Source organism: Mobula hypostoma, chromosome 18, assembly GCF_963921235.1.
Source record: "Mobula hypostoma chromosome 18, sMobHyp1.1, whole genome shotgun sequence".
NCBI classification, from domain to species: Eukaryota; Metazoa; Chordata; class Chondrichthyes; order Myliobatiformes; family Myliobatidae; genus Mobula; species Mobula hypostoma.
The window spans coordinates 61,556,130-61,577,182 of NC_086114.1; the positions used below are offsets into that span (position 1 = coordinate 61,556,130).

General features: G+C 44.3%; 1 protein-coding gene across 1 annotated transcript in view; it reads right to left on the minus strand.

Annotated features, from left to right (window-relative positions):
- Nucleotides 1-11,576: 11,576 nt before the first annotated feature.
- The window catches only part of vps13c (vacuolar protein sorting 13 homolog C), a 387,651-nt gene continuing 378,174 nt past the window's right edge, over nucleotides 11,577-21,053 (minus strand). The window contains exons 82-83 of the mRNA XM_063070973.1: nucleotides 20,188-20,277; nucleotides 11,577-11,959 (exon numbers count right to left, since the gene is read on the minus strand). Of these exons, the coding sequence (XP_062927043.1) occupies nucleotides 11,870-11,959; nucleotides 20,188-20,277 (180 nt within the window). The 3' untranslated portion in view covers nucleotides 11,577-11,869. The remainder of the gene's footprint in view (nucleotides 11,960-20,187; nucleotides 20,278-21,053) is intronic.

Below are 21,053 nucleotides of genomic sequence, written 5' to 3' on the forward strand. Positions count from 1 at the left end.
GTCATTTCTCTGACACAGTGGTGTCAAGAAAACAACTTCTCCCTCAATGTTGCAAAAACAAAGGAGCTAGTTGTGGATTATAGGAGGAATGGAGATGGGCTAACCACTATTGACATCAATGGATCTGGGGTTGAGAGGGTAAACAGCTTTATGTTCCTTGGCATCCACATCACCGAGGACCTCACGTGGTCTGTGCACACCAGCTGTGTGGTGAAAAAGGCACAACAGCGCATCTTTCACTTCAGATGGTTGAGTAAGTTTGGTAATGGGCCCTCAAATCATAAGGACTTTCTACAGGGGCACAAACGAGAGCATCCTGACTGGCTGCATCACTGCCTGGTATGGGAACTGTACCTCCCTTAATCGCAGGACTCTGCAGAGAGTGGTGCGGACAGCCCAGCACATCTGTAGATGTGAACTTCCCATGATTCAGGACATTTACAAGGACAGGTGTGTAAAAAGGACCTGTAGGATCATTGGGGACCCAACCCATCCCAACCACAGTCTATTCCAGCTGCTACCATCCGGGAAGCGGTACCACAGCAAAAAAGCCAGGACCAATAGGCTCTGGGGCAGCTTCTTCCACCAGGCCATCAGACTGATGAACTCACGCTGATTTGAGTGTACTCTATATTACATTGACTGTTCTATTTATTATAAATTACTATGATTGCACATTTAGATGGAGATGTAATGTAAAGAGTTTTACTCCTCATGTATGTGAAGGATATAAGAAATAAAGTCAATTCAATTCAATTCATTTCAATCACCACCCTCTGCTTCCACCACTGAGAAAACCTCCCTGGATTCCACAGGAGTCTACGTTCCAGACAAGCCTTCCCAAATGGGATCTTATTGAAGGCCTTGCTAAAGTCCAAATAGACAACTTTCGTTGCCCTGCCTTCATCTACACTTTTGGTTACCCATTCAAAAAACTCTAAATGAATCATCAAATGTGACTTCCCATGCATGAAGCCATGTTGGCTTCTCCCAATCACACTTTGCCTATGCAAATCCTGCTGCCCTACAAATAGGAGGCACAGCAGTGTAGCCTAACATTATTACAGCACCAGCGACCTGGAATCAATACTGCCGCAGTTTGTAAGAAGTTTATAACATTTTCCCTGTGACTGCGAGGGTAAGGGCCTGTTACTGAACTCTATCTCCAAACAAAATAAATAAACTGAATTCCCGCCAGTAACTTCCCAATCACTGATGTCAGGCTAACTTACCTGTAGTCAGTCTTATTTTCTTACATATAGAATGCTTTAGAATTTTCTTTAGAATTCTACTTGCCAAGAAGTTTTCATCAGCTCTCCTGGCCTTCCTAATTCCTTTCTTAATTTATTTTTTGGCTTCATTATAATCCTTAAAGTTTCAATTTGGATTTAGCTTCCTAAAGCTGACACATGTTTCTTTTTCCTTCTGGACTAAATTTACCACCTCTCTCAGTATCCAAGGTTCCCTTACATTGCCATTCTTGTCCTTCCTTCAGACTGGAACATGCCTGTCCTGTGCAGTTCGACTTTAAACACCCTCCACGTCAGATCCCAATGCTTTAGCCTCACCTCGTCGTTCTGTGTCAGTTCCAAATCAACCAGACCACACTGATCTCTCCCCTGAGTTGTACCCATCTCAAATGAATACTGCTGCCCTCCTCTCTGCCTCATTCCTTTGAAGATTAATGCACTCATGGAGAGTCAATTATACTTCATACTTTATACTTTATGGTCACCAAACAATTGATACTAGAACATAAATCGTCACAGCAATATTTGATTCTGCGCTTCCCACTCCCTCGATTACAAATTGATATTAAATATTAAAAATTTAAATTATAAATCAGAAATAGAAAATAGAAAAATGGAAAGTAAGATAGTGCAAAAAAACCGAGAGGCAGGTCTGGATATTTGGAGGGTACGGCCCAGATCCGGGTCAGGATCCGTTCAGCAGTCTTAACACACACACAGTTGGAAAGAAGCTGTTCCCAAATCTGGCCTTACAAGTCTTCATGCTCCTGAACCTTCTCCCGGAGGGAAGAGGGACGAAAAGTGTGTTGGCTGGGTGGGTCGTGTCCTTGATTATCCTGGCAGCACTGCTCTGACAGCGTGCGGTGTAAAGTGAGCCCAAGGATGGAAGATTGGTTTGTGTGACGTGCTGCGCTGTGTTCACGATCTTCTGCAGCTTCTTCTGGTCTTGGACAGGACAACTTCCATACCAGGTTGTGATGCACTCTAGAAGAATGCTTTCTATGGTGCATCTATAAAAATTAGTGAGGGTTTTAGGGGACAGGTTTAGCTTGCACTCAAGCTCTGTCCCAAAGTGTAGACAGGCAGGGAGGTGCAGACTGTTAAAGGGGCTTTCAGTGTTTTAGGTACAGTAAAGTACCCTATGCAAGGCTTATTGAGAAAGTAAGGAGGCATGGGATCCAAGGGGACATTGCTTTGTGGATCCAGAACTGGCTTGCCAACAGAAGGCAAAGAGTGGTTGCAGATGGGTCATATTCTGCATGGAGGTCGGTCACCAGTGGGGTGCCTCAGGGATCTGTTCTGGGACCCTTACTCTTTGTGATTTTTATAAATGACCTGGATGAGGAAGTGGAGGGATGGGTTAGTAAGTTTGCTGATGACACAAAGGTTGGGGGTGTTGTGGATAGTGTGGAGGGTTGTCAGAGGTTACAGCAGGACATTGATAGGATGCAAAACTGGGCTAAGAAGTGGCAGGTGGAGTTCAACACAGGTAAGTGTGAAGTGGTTCATTTTGGTAGGTCAAATATGATGGCAGAATATAGTATTGATGGTAAGACTCTTGGCAGTGTGGAGGATCAGAGGGATCTTGGGGTCTGAGTCCATAGGACTTCCAATCTGCACCTTGTAAGGCAGCTACGCAGGTTGACTCTGTGGTTAAGAAGGGGTACGGTGTATTGGCCTTCATCAATCATGGAATTAAATTGAGGAGCCGAGAGGTAATGTTGCAGCTGTATAGAACCCTAGTCAGACCCCACTTGGAGTACTGTGCTCAGTTCTGGTCGCCTCACTACGGGAAGGATGTGGAAGCCATAGAAAGGGTGCAGAGGAGATTTACAAGGATGTTGCCTGGATTGGGGAGCATGCCTTATGAGAATAGGTTGAGTGAACTCGGCCTTTTCTCCTTGGAGTGACGGAGGATGAGAGGTGACCTGATAGAGGTGTATAAGATGATGAGAGGCATTGATCGTGTATATAGTCAGAGGCTTTTTCCCAGGGCTGAAATGGTTGCACAAGAAGGACACAGGTTTAAGGTGCTGGGGGTAGGTACAGAGGAGATGTCAGGGGTAAGTTTTTTACCCAGAGAGTGGTGAGTGCGTGGAATGGGCTGCCGGTAATGGTGGTGAAGGTGGATATGATAGGGTCTTTTAAGAGACATTTAGATAGGTACATGGAGCTTAGTAAAATAGAGGGCTATAGGTAGGCCTAGTAATTTCTAAGGTAGGGACATGCTCGGTAGAACTTTGTGGGCCGAATGGCCTGCATTGTGCTGTAGGTTTTCTATGTTTCTTCTAAAACATTGATAACCTTATTATTCAGAAATTCTGTGCGTCACAGCTTCCAAGGAGATGTTGGACCATGTGGCAGAAGAGAGAGTTAAAAGAAGCAAGCTGGGGCAGCTGGGACATTCTGTGTGCCACAGTTCATGAGTAGAGGTTGGATTGCATAGCAGGAGAGAGAGTTAAAAGAAGTGGGGACAATTGGGATTTTCTGCGCACCACAGTTCGCGAATAGAAGCTGAATTGCATAGCGGGAGAGAAAGTTCAAAAGGAGTGAGCGGGGCAGCTGGGACATTCTGTGTGCCACAGTTCCTGTGGGGACATTGGATTGTGCATAATTAGGCACTTGGCAAGGACCAATGAAAAGGTTAGGTTTAAGCGGAGCGATCATTGTGGGAGCAGCCATAGTGTGAATAGGCCGGTGTTAAGAGTGGGGAGTTTTGGTTTCGACTCAGAGGTTTTGGCAAGGGTAGGTGGAGGCTCTAGGTAGATTATTTCTGTTAAGAATTTTTTTTCTTTCTTGTTGCACAGTTGGAGCAGTGGGGATACAAGGCAGGATACTGGAATTCTCCTCTTGCAGAGCGTGGGAAGGAAGGGAGACCTCCACCGTCCCCGACGACTGCATCTGCAAGAAGTACATCCAGCCGCAGCTTCTTCCGGACTGTTTAAAGGATTTGTAGCTGGAACGGGATGAATTCCGGATCATTCAGGAAGCTGGTGGTGTTGGGCACGTGGCCAAGTGGTTAAGGCATTCGTCTAGCGATCTGAAGGTCACTAGTTCGAGCCTCAGCTGTGGCAGCGTGTTTGTGTCCTTGAGCAAGGCACTTAACCACACTTTGCTCTAGTGTCTGTGCGAGGAGTGGTGCCCCACACAGACTCCAATCTGCGCCTTGTAAGGCATGAAAATGCCCGACGCAGGCCTCTCATGGTCCAAGTCGACGTTCTCTCCTTCCTCCCCCAGGAAGCTGAGGGGTTGATCGATAGGACATACAAGGAGGTAGTTACACCAAAGGTGCAGAATAGGGATAACTGGGTGACATCAGGAAGGGGAAAGGAATAGGTAATCAGTGCATAACATTCCTGTGGCTGCTCCTCTTCTCAACTGGTATACTACTGCTTTGGATACTGATGACCAAGCAAAGGGAAGCCACAGCGGTCAGGCCTCTGGCTCTGTTGCTCAGATGGGTAAAGGTGGAGAAAAGGCAGGATTTATTGGTTAGGGGAACAGGCAGGAAGTTCAGTGGATAAGAATGAATTTCCTGGATGGTATGTTGCTCCCCCCCCCCCCAGGTGCCAAGGACAAGAACATCATGGATCAAGTATATAGCATTCTTAAGTGGGAGAGCGAGCAGCCAGAGGTCGTGATCCATGTCGGTACCAATGACATGGGTAGGAAGGGAGACAAGGGTCTGCAAAGTGAGCTCAGGGAGTCAGGTGTTAAGTAAAAAGTTGTGATTTCAGGATTGCTACCCGTGCCACAAGCCAGTGGAGCCAGAAATAGGAAGATCATACAGTTTAACACGTAGCTAAGGAGGTGGATCAGGAGGGAGTGCTTCAGGTTTTTGGCTGTCGTACAGGGAAGGTGGGACCTGTACAGAAGGGACAGTTTGCACCTGAACTGGAGCGAGACTTGCCCTTGCGGGAAGGTTTGCTAGTGCTGCACAGGGTGGGGGTGGGTTAAACTAGAGTAGTAGGGGGAAGGAAACCAGAGTGCCAGAGCAGACAGGGGAGTGTTTGTGGCAAAAAAATGTTGTTAAGCCTACATACAAAGTCAGGTATCGAAAGGCTGAGCTTGGTGGGACTAATGTTCTGAGTTGTATGTATTTCAATGCAATGAGTTTTACAGGAAAGGCGGATGAGTTTAAGGCATGGATCAGCATGTAGAATTATGATATTGAAGCTATCAGTGAAACTTGGCTGCAGGAGGGAAAGGACTGGCAGCTCATTGTTCCAGGGATCTGTTATTTAGACATGATAGAGCAAGAGGAATTAAAGAGGGAGGCATGATATTACTAGTCAGGGAAAATGTCATGGTAGCACTCAGAGACAGGACAGACTGGAGAGCTCGTCTACTGAGGCTATATGGGTGGAACTGAGAAATAAGAAAGGGATGACCACGTTAATGGGATTACATTGTAGACCACACAACAGACTGCAAGAATTAGAGGAGCAAATTTGTAGGGAGATTGCAGACTGTTACAAAAAAATAAGGTTGTGAGAGTAGGTCATTTTAGTTTTCCACATATTGACTGGGACTCCCATACTGTGAAAAGGCTGAATGGAATGGAGTTTGTTAAATGTGTTCGGGACAGTTTCCCTAATCAATATACAGAGGCCCCAACTAGCAATACTAGATCTCCTATTAGGGAATGAGACGGGGTAGCTGACAGAAGTTTGTGCAGGGGAACACTTTGCATCTAGTGATCATAATGCCACTAGTTTCAAGATAATTACGGAGAAGGATAGGTCTGGTCCTTGGGTTGAGATTCCAAACTGGAGAAAGGCCAATTTTAATAGTATCAGAAAGGGTTTGGCAAGTGTGGCTGGGACAGGCTGTTTTCTGGCAAATGTGTACTTGGTTAAGTGTGAGGCCCTTCAGAAGTGAACGTTCCTGTCAGAATAAAAGGCAAGGGTAACAGGTCTAGGGAGCTTTGGTTTTCGAGAGATCTTGAGGGCCTGGTTAAGGAAAAGGAGGAGTTCCGCAGATATAGGCAGGAAGGAGCAAATGAGGAATATAAGAAATACAAGAGAACACTTAAAAAAGAAATCAGGAGGGCTAAAGGCCACACGAGGTTGCTCTAGCAGACAAGGTGAAGGACAATCCCAGGGGCTTCTACAGATATGTTAAGAGCAAAAGGATAACAAGGGATGAAATTGGTCTTCTGGAAGATCAGAGGTGTTATCTATGCTTGGAGCCAAAAGAGATGGAGGAGATTCCAAATATATTTACTTGAGAGACAGGTATAGAGTCTATAGAAGTGAGGCAAAGCAGCAGTGAGGCCATGGACCCTCTACAGATTACAGAGGAGGAGGTGTTTGCTGTCTTGAGGCAAATTAGGGTGAATAAATTCCCAGGGCCTAACAAGGTGTTCCCTCGGATCCTGTGGGAGCATAGTCCAAAATTTGCAGAAGCCCTAGAAGAGATATTTAAAATAGCCTTAGCAATTGGTGAGGTGCTGGACGATTGGAGGATAGCTAATGTTGTTCCATTGTTTGAGAAAGGCTCTAAGAATAAGCCAAGAAATTATTGAACAGTGAGCCTGACATCAGTAGTGGGAAAGTTATTGGAAGGGATTCTAAGGGACTGGATATTTAAGTATTTGCATAGACAGGGACTGATTAGGGATAGTCAACATGGCTTCATGTGTTTGGTTGTGCCTAACTAATATAGAGCTTTTCGAGAAAGTTACCAGGAACGTTGATGAAGGCAAGGCACTGAATGCTGTCTGTTTAGACTTTAGCAAAGCCTTTGACAAGGTTATTCACAGAGGTTCAGTTGCTTGTCATTCAAGATGGGGTAGAAAATTGGCTTAGACATTGGCTTCACAGGAGAAGCCAGAGAGTGGTAGTAAATGGCTGCTTCTCTAACTGGGATCCTGTGACTAGTGGTTCAAGTTCATTGCCATTCAACCATACCGATAGGTTCTGCCAAATGAAACGACGTTCCTCTGGACCAAGGTGCACAACACGGTATATACAACTCACATACGTAACACATAAAGTAATATTACCACAAATAAATTAACAAATAAAAAGGTGCAAATATGATACAAGTTAAAAAGGATATAGTATATCAGTACTGGTGCTTCATACGTACGAGACCTGGGTTGTGGCAGGGGGTTCAGTAGACTTGCGGCCTGGAGGGAAGAATCTGTATCCCTCCTGCCTGATGGTAGGGAGTCAAAGAGATTGTTGGACTATGGGAAGGGGACACTAATGATGCTAAAGGCCCTGCGTACACAGTGCTCCTGATAAATATCCCCAATGGGTGGAAAAGAGAGTCCTCACAATCCTTGCAGTCAGATACTTTGCAATGCCCATACAGATGGTCAGGACACTCTCGACGGTGCTCCTGGAAAAGCTGGCTAAAATGGGAAGCTTCACTCACTTCCATCTCCTTAGCAAGTGGAGACACTGCCCCGATGGAGAGGTATTTGGATAGACAGGGACTGATTACAGATGGTCAACATGGCTTTGTGCATGCTGGTGGTGTTGAGATCATCCGATATGTGCTCTCTCAGAAACCTGATGCTCCGAACTCTCTGCACGGAGCAGCCGTGTATTTGCAGTAAGGAGCGGTCAGCCTGAACCTTCCTCAAGTCCACAATCATCTCTTTGGTCTTGTCCACATTGAGACACAAGCTACTGTGCTCACACCGTTCTGCCAGCTGCTCTAACCCTGTGCGCCATCTCATTGTCATTGTTGATGAGGCCAACCACTGTTGTGTCATTAGCAAACGTGATGGTTTGGTTTGAACTGGATCAAGGAGTACAGTCGTGAGTTACAGGCTGAGCTTACAGCCCAGTGAGCACTGGTGCTCAGCATGATGGAGCTAGAAATGTTCATGCCAACACGGACCAACTTGACCCCTCATCCAGGATCCAGTTAGAGTTGTGCCGCGGGGTCCATTGTTTGTCATCTATATCAACGATCTGGATGATAATGTAGTAAACATGATCAGCAAATTTGCAGATGACACCAAGATTGGGCGTGTAGTGGACAGTGAGGAAGACTATTAAAGCTTGCAGTGGGATCCCAACCAACTGGAAAAATAGGCTGAAAAATGGCAGATGGAATTTAATGCAGACAAGTGTGAGATGTTGCACTTTCGGAGGACAAACCAGGGTAGGACTTGTTAGGGCACTGAGGAGTGTGGTAGAACAGAGGGATCTGGGAATACAGGCCTATGATTCCTTGAAAGTGGTGTCACAGGTAGATGGGGTCGTAAAGAAAGCTTCTGACACATTGGTCTTCATAAATCAATGTATTGAGTACAGGAATTAGGATGTTATGTTAAAGTTGTATAAGACATTGACGAAGCCCAATTTGGAGTATTGTGGCAGCTTTGGTCATTTACCTACAGGAAAAGTGTCAATATTATTGAAGGAGTACAGAGAAAATTTATAAGGATTTTGTCAGGACTTTGGGACCTGAGTTATAGGGAAAGGTTGAGAAAGTTATGACTTTACTCCCTGGAGCATAGAAGAATGAAGGGAGATTTGATAGAGGTATACAAAATTATGAGGGCTATAGGATAGGGTCAATGTAAGCACGATTCTTCCACTGATGCTGGGTGAGACTAGAACTAGGGTTAAGGGTGAAAGGTGAAATGTTGAAGAGAACAGAGGGGGTATTTCTTCACTCAGAGGGTGGTGAGAGTGTGGAATGAGCTGTCAACGGAAGTTGTGGATGCAGATTTGATTACACTATTAAAGAGAAATTTGGATAGGTACATGGATGGGAGAGGTGTAGAGGGCTGTGGTCTGGGTGCAGGTCGATGGGCCTAGGCAGTTTAATAGTTTGGAAAGGACTGGATGGGCCAAAGGGCTTGTTTCTGTATTCTATGGCTCTAAATCCCAATGGTTCAGCATCACCTAGTTATTTCCCACACTCCCTTTAAACTCACAGTCTATTCACACCTTGCTCCTATCTATCACCACCTCATACTTCTGTATGAGCTGAAGGTCATCGAGTTGCAAGCTCCAGTTCCTTTATATGTTCTGTCAGGAGCTGCAGCTCGGTGCACCTGAAGGTCTCCCAGACTTCCCACACCTCACACAGAGTACAAAACACTGCCCTTGGAGCCATTCTCACTAAACTACTATGCCCTAACGTAAGGAATGAACAAATAAGAACAGAGAGAGTAACTAACAAGATACTGTACGTCACGCAACCCTGATGAGCCAAAGCCACTCTAATCAGTAGCACACTCAAAAGAATAGCCACTCCACTTGCAGCTGTGTTTTTCTTGGCCCTTTGGCTGATTGGTCGCTCAACTCATCACAGATATTCATCACTCCTTTAAAACTCATCACATTCCTGTTTGAATCCACACTGTGATTACAACCACTGAAGACAATAAAGGACAAAAGAAAGCCAACGTGGGCTCTAGTGCTCCTGGCGCTCATTGTCCTGTTCATGGGTCCACAGTCACCATGGTTCCTACCAGGAGTTGAACTGGGGTCACAGTCGTTTTACTCTGAGTGAGATACACCCACTCAACTCCCTTCGTCCTCGAATGGGCCACCTAGAACTCCTCCCTCCAGCTCTCAGGCACCTCATTCACACACAGACTTCACTTTTGTTTTAAGTTCTTCTGAGTAATTAAAAGACTATTCCACTGTGTAACATCTTAAAAATGTGAAGTAACAGTGTTGGCAATACAAGATTATCAAAGTATCACACATAGCCCTCTATTTTTCTAAGCTCCATGTACCCATCCAGGAATCTCTTAAAAGACCCTATTGTATCCGTCTCCACCACTGTCGCTGGCAGCCCATTCCACACACTCACCACTCTCTGCATAAAAAACCTACCCCTGACATCTCCTCTGTACTTACTTCCAAGGACCTTAGAACTGTGCCCTCTCGGTGTTAGCCATTTCAGTCCTAGAAAAAAGCCTCTGACTATCCACATGATCAATGCCTCTCATTATCTTGTACACCTCTATCAGGTCACCTCTCATCCTCTGTTGCTCCAGAGAGAAAAGGCCGAGTTCACTCAACCTATTCTCATAAGGCATGCTCCCCAATCCAGGAAACATCCTTGTAAATCTCCTCTGCACCCTTTGTATGGTTTCCACATCCTTCCAGAACTGAGCACAGTACTCCAAGTGGGGTCTGACCAGGGATGATTAGACAAGTGGACTAAATCTCTAATTCAAGACGACTGATCTGAAGGGTCCCTAAATTTCATAGAACATAGAACAGACAACACAGGAACAGGCTCTTTAGTCACAATGTTGTGCCAAACTGATTAAATTAGTAACAAAATGGCCAACTAAACTTCTCTCTTCCACCTATACACCCATATCCTTCCATTTCCATCACATCCATGTGCCTATCTAAACATCTCTTAAGAGTCCCTAATATGTCTGCCCCTCAGGCAGTGCATTCCAGGCACCCTCCACTCTCAGTGTAAAAACCTTGCCTCTCACATCTCCTTTGAACTTATCCCCACTCTCCTTAAATGCATGCTTCTGGTATTAGACACTTCAACCCTGGGAAAAATAAACTCTCTGTCTACTCTCTCTATGCTTCTTACAATCTTATAAAGTTCTATCAGATCTCCCCTCAGCATCCGTCACTGCAGAGAAAACAACCAAATCAACCTCTCATTGTAGCACGTGCCCTCTAATCAAGGTAGCATCCTGGTAAACCTCTTCTGCACGCTCTCAAAACCTCGATATCCTTACTGTGATGGGGGTGACCAGAGTCCTGAACGCAATACTCTAGATGCGATCGAAAGCTGCAACATAACTTCCTGACTTTTGACCTCGGTGCCTCAACTAATAAAGGCAAGCATGCCATATGCCTTCTTAATCATTCTATCACCCTTAATCACCCCATGTAGCCACTTTCAGGGATCTCAAGACCCCCTGCTCATCAACACTGTTAAGGGTCTTACCTTTAACAGTGTACTGTCTCTTCACATTTGACCTACCAAGGTGCAAAAACTTCTCATTTGTCCTGGTTAAGCTCCACCTATTTCTCTGTCCAAATCTGCAACTCATCTATATCTCACTGTATTCTTTGCCAGTCTTCTACACTATCCACAACACCATATGATTGGCAAACTTACTAACCTACCCATCTACATTTATATCCAGATCATTTATACACATCAGAAGTGTGAACTTAAATGTAAATTTTAAATTATATATATTCCAAAGCCAACCCAAAATAGCAGTGGTCAAGCTATACAAGTTAAAGATATTATTTATTTTATTTGAATAATCAGAATGGTCGTTCATAATTCAATGTTCTGTAAACGTGACTAGTTGTAGTGTATTTGAGATCAGATAAAAAAGACAAAATTCAAATACTCAGTTTTATTTTATTTGCAATGTATTATATAAATTCAATTCGAGCAAATAGATCAATTTTGATAGTGCAAAAATGAGCATAAAATTATTGACTGAATTCCACAAAATACAGAGGCACAATGTACACTGATTTTGATACCAATCCATCTCTCTATGGATGGAAGAGAACACAGTATTAATACTTCTGAGAATTTGTATTTCATTAGAGTAAGAAAATAAAATTGCAGCGCAAATGAAAATGTAATAGAAAAGAAGTGGATATTAATCCCAGTGCAACACAGAGGCTGTGCAAAAAAAGTCAAGGTTTAGAAAACCTGAGCGATTTCTGTTTCACCAGACGTTGCTGTTGTCTTGCTAGTCGAGCTTCTTCAAGTGTATCAAATATCATCTGAAACAACACAAACACACTCATATTAAATTGTCCTTTTAAACTAGAGAAATTCAAGAATCAACACATAATTCATAGATGTATTGCAAAGTCAGAAGTTCAATTGTTAATCATTTTAAAATACAACAATAAGAATGCTCTAGACGCAAGCTGTTATTTGACAATGTTTAAGAAATTTGAAGTTTCGAATTGCACACAAATAAATTAAAAGCAACACACAAAATGCTGGAGGAATTCAGTGGGTCAGGCAGCATCTGTGGAGAGAAATTTCCAGCCAAGACCCTTCATCAGAACTGAAAGAAAGATGGAAGATAGCCCATGTAAAATGCTGGGGAGGAGTGGAGCAGGAGCTGGCAAGTGATTGGTGGATCCAGGTGAGGAGTGATAAGGTGTGGAATGAGAACAAGGTAAGAAGCTGTAAGGGTTGTAAGGGTGGAAGTGAAAAACAGTTGAAGAAGATAGAATCTGATAGAAGACGATGGTAGATCATGGAATAAAGGGAAAGTGATGGGGAGGGTTAATGGCTGGAGGAAGCTGTGGGCAATAGGCAGATGGAAAGGATAAGTAGAGGAAAGGTATCATGATGATGGGGATGGTGGGATAAAGGAAAAAAGGTAATGGACAGAGGAATTGGTTACTGGAAATTAGAGAAATCAATGTTGGAAACTGCCAAGGGGAATATGAGGTGCTGTTCCTCTAATCTGTGTCTGGCCTCAACTCAGCAGTGGACGAGGTTGTGGACCAACATGTTGGTGCGGGAATTGAAATGGCTGGCCACTGAAGATCCCAGCTGGCACAGCGAATGGAGCGAAGGTGTTCAGTGAAGCAGTCCTCCAGTCTGTGTTAGGTCTCACTGATGTAGAGGCTGCACTGGCAGCACTGAATGCAATGAATGACACTGATGGATTCGCTTGGGAAGGACAGCTTAGGGCCCTGAATGGTGGCAAGGGCCTCCTCCTCACCTTTATTCCACGGTCCCCACCTATCACCTCCCAGTGTGTTACATCAATCCCACTCTCTCCCCCTTCCACATTCATATCTACCCATCACCTGCCAGCTCTTGCTCCACCATTCTCTCCACCTTTTTACACCAGCTGTCTCCCCTCTTTCATTCCAGTCCTGATGGCCTGAAATGTTGACTATCCATTTCCCTCCATAGGTGTTGACTGACACACTGAGCTCCTCCAGCATTGTGTATGTTGCTCCAGATTTCTGTAGTCTCTTGTCTCTCCTCAAACAAATTTAATGTCCCTCTGTGAACATCTTGACTTCAGTATCTACATACTGCACTCCAGGTGACTTGCACAGTACAGGACAAACCAAAAAAGCTGCAGGGAAGTTCAGGGTATACTTCATTCTTGGTTGGTGCAACTGTAACGAAAACCAGTTTCCCTTGGGATCAATAAAGTATGACTATGACTATGACTACTATAGGTTAACCATGAACCTTACTTGGACAGATCACAACCCTGTTACTGGACCAGTTTCATGGAATATCCCACCAAACACTTTCTGGGTACACATATCCGGGTGCTAAAGGTCCATTAGACACCCTTCATGAGGAGTTCCAAACATCAAAACTGGCAGCATCACCTATAACCCCGAAACATTCCTTCCTAAATAACCACGATAGTTGTGATTTTTTGAAGATTACAATTTTTAAAAATTCTATTTGAGAATTGATCCAAGTCTGAGCACATCACTGTTGTTAACGTCATACTCTCTGAAATGAGTACAGATAAACGATCGAAAAGAAATCCACAGTGCAGTGCTGTAGATTGTAATGCTGCTGTTCAAAGGGACCAACTCCAAACCTGTACAGAGCTCGTGTCAGAAGGCACACAGCGTAGAACTTGCAGTAAATGATCGGGGTAAGCAAGGAGTATGAAAAGAAATTTCACTCATTCACTTTATCCAGCCAACTCCATTGTGCCTCAGACCCAGGAGACAGTTTCCCAATTAGAACCAACGAAGCCATTCAAATATTAAGAACATAACAGAGAAAAAGAACCATATTGCCCGTCAAGCCTCCCATTCCATTCAACAAGCTCAGAGGAAATGATGACCTTCGAACCAGACCAGACAAACATGGCACAGGAGGATGTTCTCAGTGGCTGGAGGCAAGTCCCCAACTGCCAATCACAACCTCAGCAAACAGAGATCAGGAGAAATTACTTCAACCTGTAGCATAGGAACCTGTGGAAGCCAAGCCATTTAACATAGTGAAACATTTTTCTACCAAAGGGATTCCAGAATAAGGTGATGGTGGGGTAGGTATGGGAGGTGGTTATCAGCCATGGCACTGCTGCCTGGTGGAGCAGGTCTGAAAGGACTGCTCTACTCTCATTTTCTGTTTTATCTCATCACCACTCTGTTGCCTAATCCCCACATCAACTCAGGCCTTTCATTTCTAGAAACCCTATTGGATTGGAATTGGTGACTAAGTCCCCTGAGGATGAAAATTCCTAACATTCACTGCTCTGCATCAAGGCATCACCCCTGGTTTCCATTTCAAAGGCCAACTCTTCATGTTGAGATTGTGGCCCATGATTCAAGATTTCAGTGAGAGAAACACCTTCCCTGTTGAGCCTCCTCAGTTTCAGTAAGTGCCATGTTATTTTAAACCGGAGAGAGTACAGGTCTGGCATTTTCAGTATCTCCTCATGTGACAGATGTACCATTTCTGGTGAACTTTTGCTACTCTCCCTTCATTACAAGTGTATCTTTTTCAGGTAAGGAGACCCATACAGTACACAATACTGCCAGAATGGTCTCACCAGAACCCCACACAACTGTAGTAAGACACCTCCTGTACTCAAGTGCAAGTATTTTCTTTTACACAGCATGGTGAGAGCCTGGAATGCACTGCCGGGGGGGTGGGGGGGGGTGGTAGAGGTAGATGGCATAAGAGACTCTTAGTTCAGCACATGATATGGACAGAAGTGGGGGGCGGGGGGCTATAGCCAATGTGCAGGGATGAAGGATTAGATTAACGGGAGTCTAAATGGTTTAATTAGTTTCAGAAAACATCAAGGGCTGAATGGCCTGGCCTGTCCTGTGCTGTACTACGTTCAGTGTTAACTCTGTACTCAAGTGAAGGCCAAAATACGATCTGCCCTTACAACTGCCTGCTCCACCTACATGTTAACTTTCAGTGACTTTGAAGCTCAACACTGCCCAAACTCTCACAAACACTATGCCTTCTGTCAAGTGCACAGTGGATAACCAGACTAATTCTCCACATTATACTCCACCCGCCACACTCTTTCTCCTTCTCTCAGCTTGTCTGTATCCCCTTGAAGCCCCTTTACCTCCTCCTCTGCACTCACAGCCCACCCAGTTTACTATCATCAGCAAACTTGGAAATTTAACTTTTCACTGATCAGCCAAATCACCGACAGAAATGTTAAACAGCTGTGGCCCAAGCACTGACACCAGGATTTCCCTGCTGGTCACTCTGACAATTGCTCCTACCCTTTCTCAACCTGGCTAAAGGATCAAGGATCAACTTTATTCCTCCATATGGGTACATTTATATGTAGGAATTTGCTGTGGTGTATTGTCAGGGCACGGCATGCAACAAAACCATTTAACAATGATAAAGAATAAAGAATTATATAAAAATACACCACGGGTTAGAACTGAGCTAGAAATACTGGCAGCAAGTCACCAGTGTACATTGTGAGCAGATGAGACTGAAGCACTGATCACTGTAGTGCCCTTCTGACCTCTGATCACAGCAGGACACTTTGGAAGAATCGTCAATTCCCGGTCTCCAATTCCTGCCTGTAAACTAGTTTACAATCCAGGTCGGTATATTTCCCCAATTCCACATTAGCCTCATGTGCGCCTTTAATAAAGGCCAAAGAGCCAGAAGTGAAATGCGGATGTTTTTAAGTAGCATGTTTGGGACTGGTATACGTTGCCGGAGTAGATAGGGAAGCTGATGCAATTCTATTGGTTCAGAAGGCAGCTGGATCACTCCTGGGGGGAAGGAATTTACAGGACCATGGGAGAGGGCAGGACGTGCGATTATTTGGAATGCTCTTACACAGATCTCACTGCAGCCTCCCGTTGTGTAACCACTCTGTGAAGAAGAACATTAATTGGATCTTGTGCAGTCCCACCAGCAGAGGGAGTGTGTCACTGTAACACAATAAACTTACAATGATCTTGAATGTGGCTGAAATCTGCATGGGGGAATCAGCAAGAAATCAGAGTGGGCCAGAACAGAACAAACAGAAACAGGCCCTTCAGCCCACCGTGTCCATGCTGATCCTTTTGCCCATCTACTTGAACCCAATTGCCTACATTACAATAGTATACTTAAATACCTTGCATGTTTAAGTGTCTGTCTAAATGTCTCTTAAATGTAGTAATTGTAAGCATGTGTGTCACCTTCTCTGACAGCACATTCTTGACATCAACCACTCTGTGTGTGAAAAGAAATTCATCCCTCAGGTTCCCTATAAATCTCCTACCACTCACCTTAAATCTCTGCCCTCTGTAGTTTTTGATAACCCTTATGCCCTTATGATGGGAAAAAGATTTTAACTATTCACCCTATCCATATCTCTCCTAGACACGTAATTCCATCAGATCACTCCCTCCCACCCCCCCCCCACCGAGTCTCCTTCACCCCAGGGAAAACAGTCTATCCAATCTCTCCATGGAGCTAATGTCCTCCAATCCAGGTAAATCTCCTCTTCATTCTCTCCAACATAACCACATCCTTCCTAAAGCGTAGTGACAGGAACTGAACAGAACATTCCAGTGAGAGCTCATAAGTATTTTATAAACATGCAAATTACTGCCCCAACTCCTATATTCTAAAATACACCCATTAAGACAAGTGTGCCATGTACTTTCTTCACTACCATGTCAACTGTGAAAAACCCAGTTCAAAGCAAATTCATTATCAAAGTACATATATATGTGCAGTACTGCGCAAAAGTCATAAGCACACATATATAGCTAAGGTGCCTAAGACATTTGCAAAGTACTGTTGCAATTTTCTGTATTGCACTGTACTGCTGCCGCAAAAAAATATTCATGGCATAGCTGAGTGATGGTAAATCTGAATCTGATAGATAGGGGTCTCTACCATGGACTGAGAGTGGGAAAAAAGCAGGGAGAAGGGAATCATAGTTGGGAAAAGTGGACGGGGAGAGCATGGGAGCAGCACAGAGTCATTCTGTTTTGGAAAAATAAACCAATTGCTTGGAATCAAATAACCTTGTCTGGTGTCTCAGGGCTGGTGCCACCCGTGTCACCTCCTACCCTCTGGCACTCCTTCTCTGCCACCTGTCCCACAGCGCTCTACCCTTGCCATTCCCAACATCCTTTGCTCCTGTCAGATTTACAAACAAGCTTCATGTTCACAAATACAGTATAGTGCAAAAGTCTTTTAAGGCATCCGTTAGTCTTACGAGACCATGGATCTGTGCCTGGAAAGTCTTCACTCTCCAGGACGCAGGCCTGGGCAAGGTTGTATGGAAGACCAGCAGTTGCCCATGCTGCAAGTCTCTCCTCTCCATGACACCGATGTTGTCCAAGGGAAGGGCATTAGGACCCATACAGCTTGGCATCGATGTTGTCGCAGAGCAATGTGTGATTAAGTGCCTCGCTCAAGGACACAACACGTTGCCTCGGCTGGGGCTCGAGCTCATGACCTTCAGGTCGCTAGCCCAATGCCTTAACCACTTGGCCACATGCCCACACAAAAAGTCTTAGGCACCCTAGATATACATATGTGTCTAAGACTTTGGCACTGTACTGTATCACCATATACAACTCTGAGGTTCTTCTCCTTGTGGGCATACACAGTAAATCCAAGAAATACAATAGAATCAATGAAAAACCGCACCCAACAGGATGGACAAAGAACCAATGTGCAAATACAATAAATATTGAGAACATGAGATGAAGAGACCCTGAAAGTGGGTCCATAGGTTCTGGAAACAGTTCAGTGATGGGGCGAGTGAAGTGAACTCCTCTGGTTTAAAAGCCTGATGGTTGAGGGGTCATAACTGTTCCTGATCTTGGTGGTGTGGGTCCTGGGACTCCTGTACTTTCTTCCTGATAGCAGCAGCGAGAAGCGAGTATGGCCTGGGTGGTGGGAGTTTTTCATGATGGATGCTACTTTCCTGCAATTGCGCTCCAGGTAGACGTGCTTTACCTGTGATGGAGTGGGCCGTATCCATTACTTTTAGTAGGTTTTCTGTTCAAGGCCATTGGTGTTTCCATACCAGGCTGTGATGCAACCAGTCAATATACTCTCCACCACACATCTATGAGAATTTGTCAAAGTTTTAGATGTCATGCCGAATCTTCACAAATCTCTAAGGAAGCAGAGGCACTGCAGAGCTTTCTTTGTAATTGCACATGTGCTGGGCCCAGGATATATCCTCTGAAATGATAACACTGAAGAATTTAAAGTTGCTAACCCTCTCCTCTTCTGATCCTCAAATGAGGACTGTCTCATCAACCATCCGTTTCCTTCTCCCGGAGTCTATAATCAGCTCTTTGGTCTTGCTGACATTGAGTAAGAGGTTGCTGTTATGACACTACTCAGCCTGATTTACAATCTCTCTCTTATATGCTGTTTAATCACCAACTTTGATTCGGCCTATGACAGTGGTGTTGTCAGCAAATTTAGATATGGCATTGAAGCTGTGCACTGTACACTTAGTCATAAGTACACTGCAAATAGAGCAGGAGTCTAAGTACACAGCCTTGTAGTGCACCTGTGCTGATGAAGATTGTGGAGATGTTGCCAATCCAAACTGACTGGGGTCTGCAAATGAGGGATTCGAGGATGCAGTTGCACAAGGAGGTATTGACGGTTAATGATTAGCTTTGAAGGGGATGATAGTATTGAATGCCAAGCTGTAGTTGACAAGAAGCATCCTGATGTATACATCTTTGTTCTCCAGACGTTCCAGGGTTCAGCGAAGAGCCAATCAAATAGCATCTACTGTGGACTGGTGCCAGTAGGCAAACTGAAGCTAATCCAAGTTGTCTGTCAGGCAGGAGTTGGTATGTTTCATCAACGAGCTCTCAAAGCACTTTGTCATTGAGCTCATCTGGGAGCGAAGCCTCGTTATCACCTATGTTGCCTGCTTTCACTTTGTAAGAGGTGACAGCATTGAAGCCCTGCCACAGCTGTCAAGCATCCTTCAGTGATTCGAGTTTGGCCCAGAATTGTCACTTCACACATGAGGTGGCTTTCTGGAGATCTCGTATCTTATTTGTTCATCATTATTGAATGGCAGTGATCTGGTCCTCAGCAGATTGTGGATCTCATTGTTCATCCAGAGCTTCTGTTCAGGGAAGACTCTAAATGATTTTGTGGGGACACACTCATTTACGACTGCTTTTATAAAGCACATAACAACTGCGGTGTATTCATTCATATCCTCTGATGAGTCCTTCAACACAGTCCAGCCCACCAACTCGAAGCAATCCCGTAGACACTCCTCTGTCTCCCTTGACCATCTCTATGTTGTCTTTATATCAGGAACCCTGCTCTTTAGCCTCTGCCTGTATGCAGAGAGGAAAAGGACAGTCAAGTAATCTGATTCCCAAATGCAGTCTAGGCATGGAATGGTAGCAGTGATCGAGTGTGTTGGGACTCCTGGTGCTGTCGCTTATATGCTGTTGATAATTGGGCAGGGATTTCTTCAAACAAGGCTGATTGAAGCCCTGAACTATGATATGAAATGTGTTGGGATAGGCTGTTTCTTGTTTGGTGATGGCAGCATTCAATACCTCGAGTGCCTGATTAATGTCGGCTTTTGGCAGTATTTAAACTGCAGTCAGAATCATGGAGGAGAACTCTCTTGGTAAATAGAATGGTCAGCACTTAATCATTATATGTTCCAGGTCAGGGGAACAATGGTAAAAGACCACCAAATCCAAGCACCACAGACCCTCATCCTTTCCTTTTTCTGAATCAGCAGTCTGATCTATCCAGTGTATCAAGAAGCCTTGAGATCTTACCAACGCATCTGGGGTGAGCCATGTCTCCGTGAAACACAGAACACAACAATTCCCCATTGTCCTCCAATACAGCAATTTTGCCCTTAGGTCCTCAATCTTACTTAAACTAGAAACTCATTTAAGATTGGAACATGGCTGGGTATACACAGTAACTAATAAAGATATCTTCCAAAAACAAATTGCACTAACATAACATGTCAAATCTCTGTTGAGATGAAAATATTTACCTGAGCCATATTCTCATCCTGGAGAGCCACTTTCTTCACAAAGCTTTCAGTCTCACTTTTTGCGCTTGTAAAACTGATTAATGTTTGATCCTGTAAAACCACCCAAATACATCATTGTCATTGTTAATGTTGGTTCCATTTTTGTACATTTCTCATGGAAATATTTCAGATCTGTATTTTAAATGGACTGACATGCCACAGCTGAGATAGTGGAAGAGCAGATAATGCACAGCAGGAAGATAGTCCCTGATAACCAGACCTCCAGTTCTGGGACCAGCAAATGGATTATGGGTACATAGAGCTCTAAACCTTGTCAGAGGAAGTAAAAGGGAACAGGTAAGATCCTCCTTCTTTCATAAAACAAACTCCAGATTTCTCATACTGACAAGGCCACATTTTGTCACTGACTGTCTACAATTCCTACTGAACAATGATTAATACTTCAATGTGCTTTATTTCACTGGCTGATTTTGGAAGTTGGTGACTCCATTTAAATAACATAAGTCAAGATTGTGCAATTAACTTGCTGATCAGACCATAAGATATAGGAACAGAATTAGGCTATTGGTCCCATTGAGTCTGCTCCACCATTCAATCATGGCTTTTGTTTTAATCTTCTTCTCCACTTCTTCCCATAACCCTTAACCCCTTCACCAATCAAGAATCTATCATAGAGTCACCACCCTCTGGTTGAAAAAATGTCTTGTCATTTCTGTTTTGAAAGGACATCCCTTTATTCTAAAGCTGTGCCCTTGGATCCTTGATGTTCCTATTGGTGATAATGTCCTCTCCATGTCTACTCTATCCAGGCCTTTCAGTATCCAGTAGGTACCAATGAGATCCCTTTTCATCCTTTTGAGCCCTGT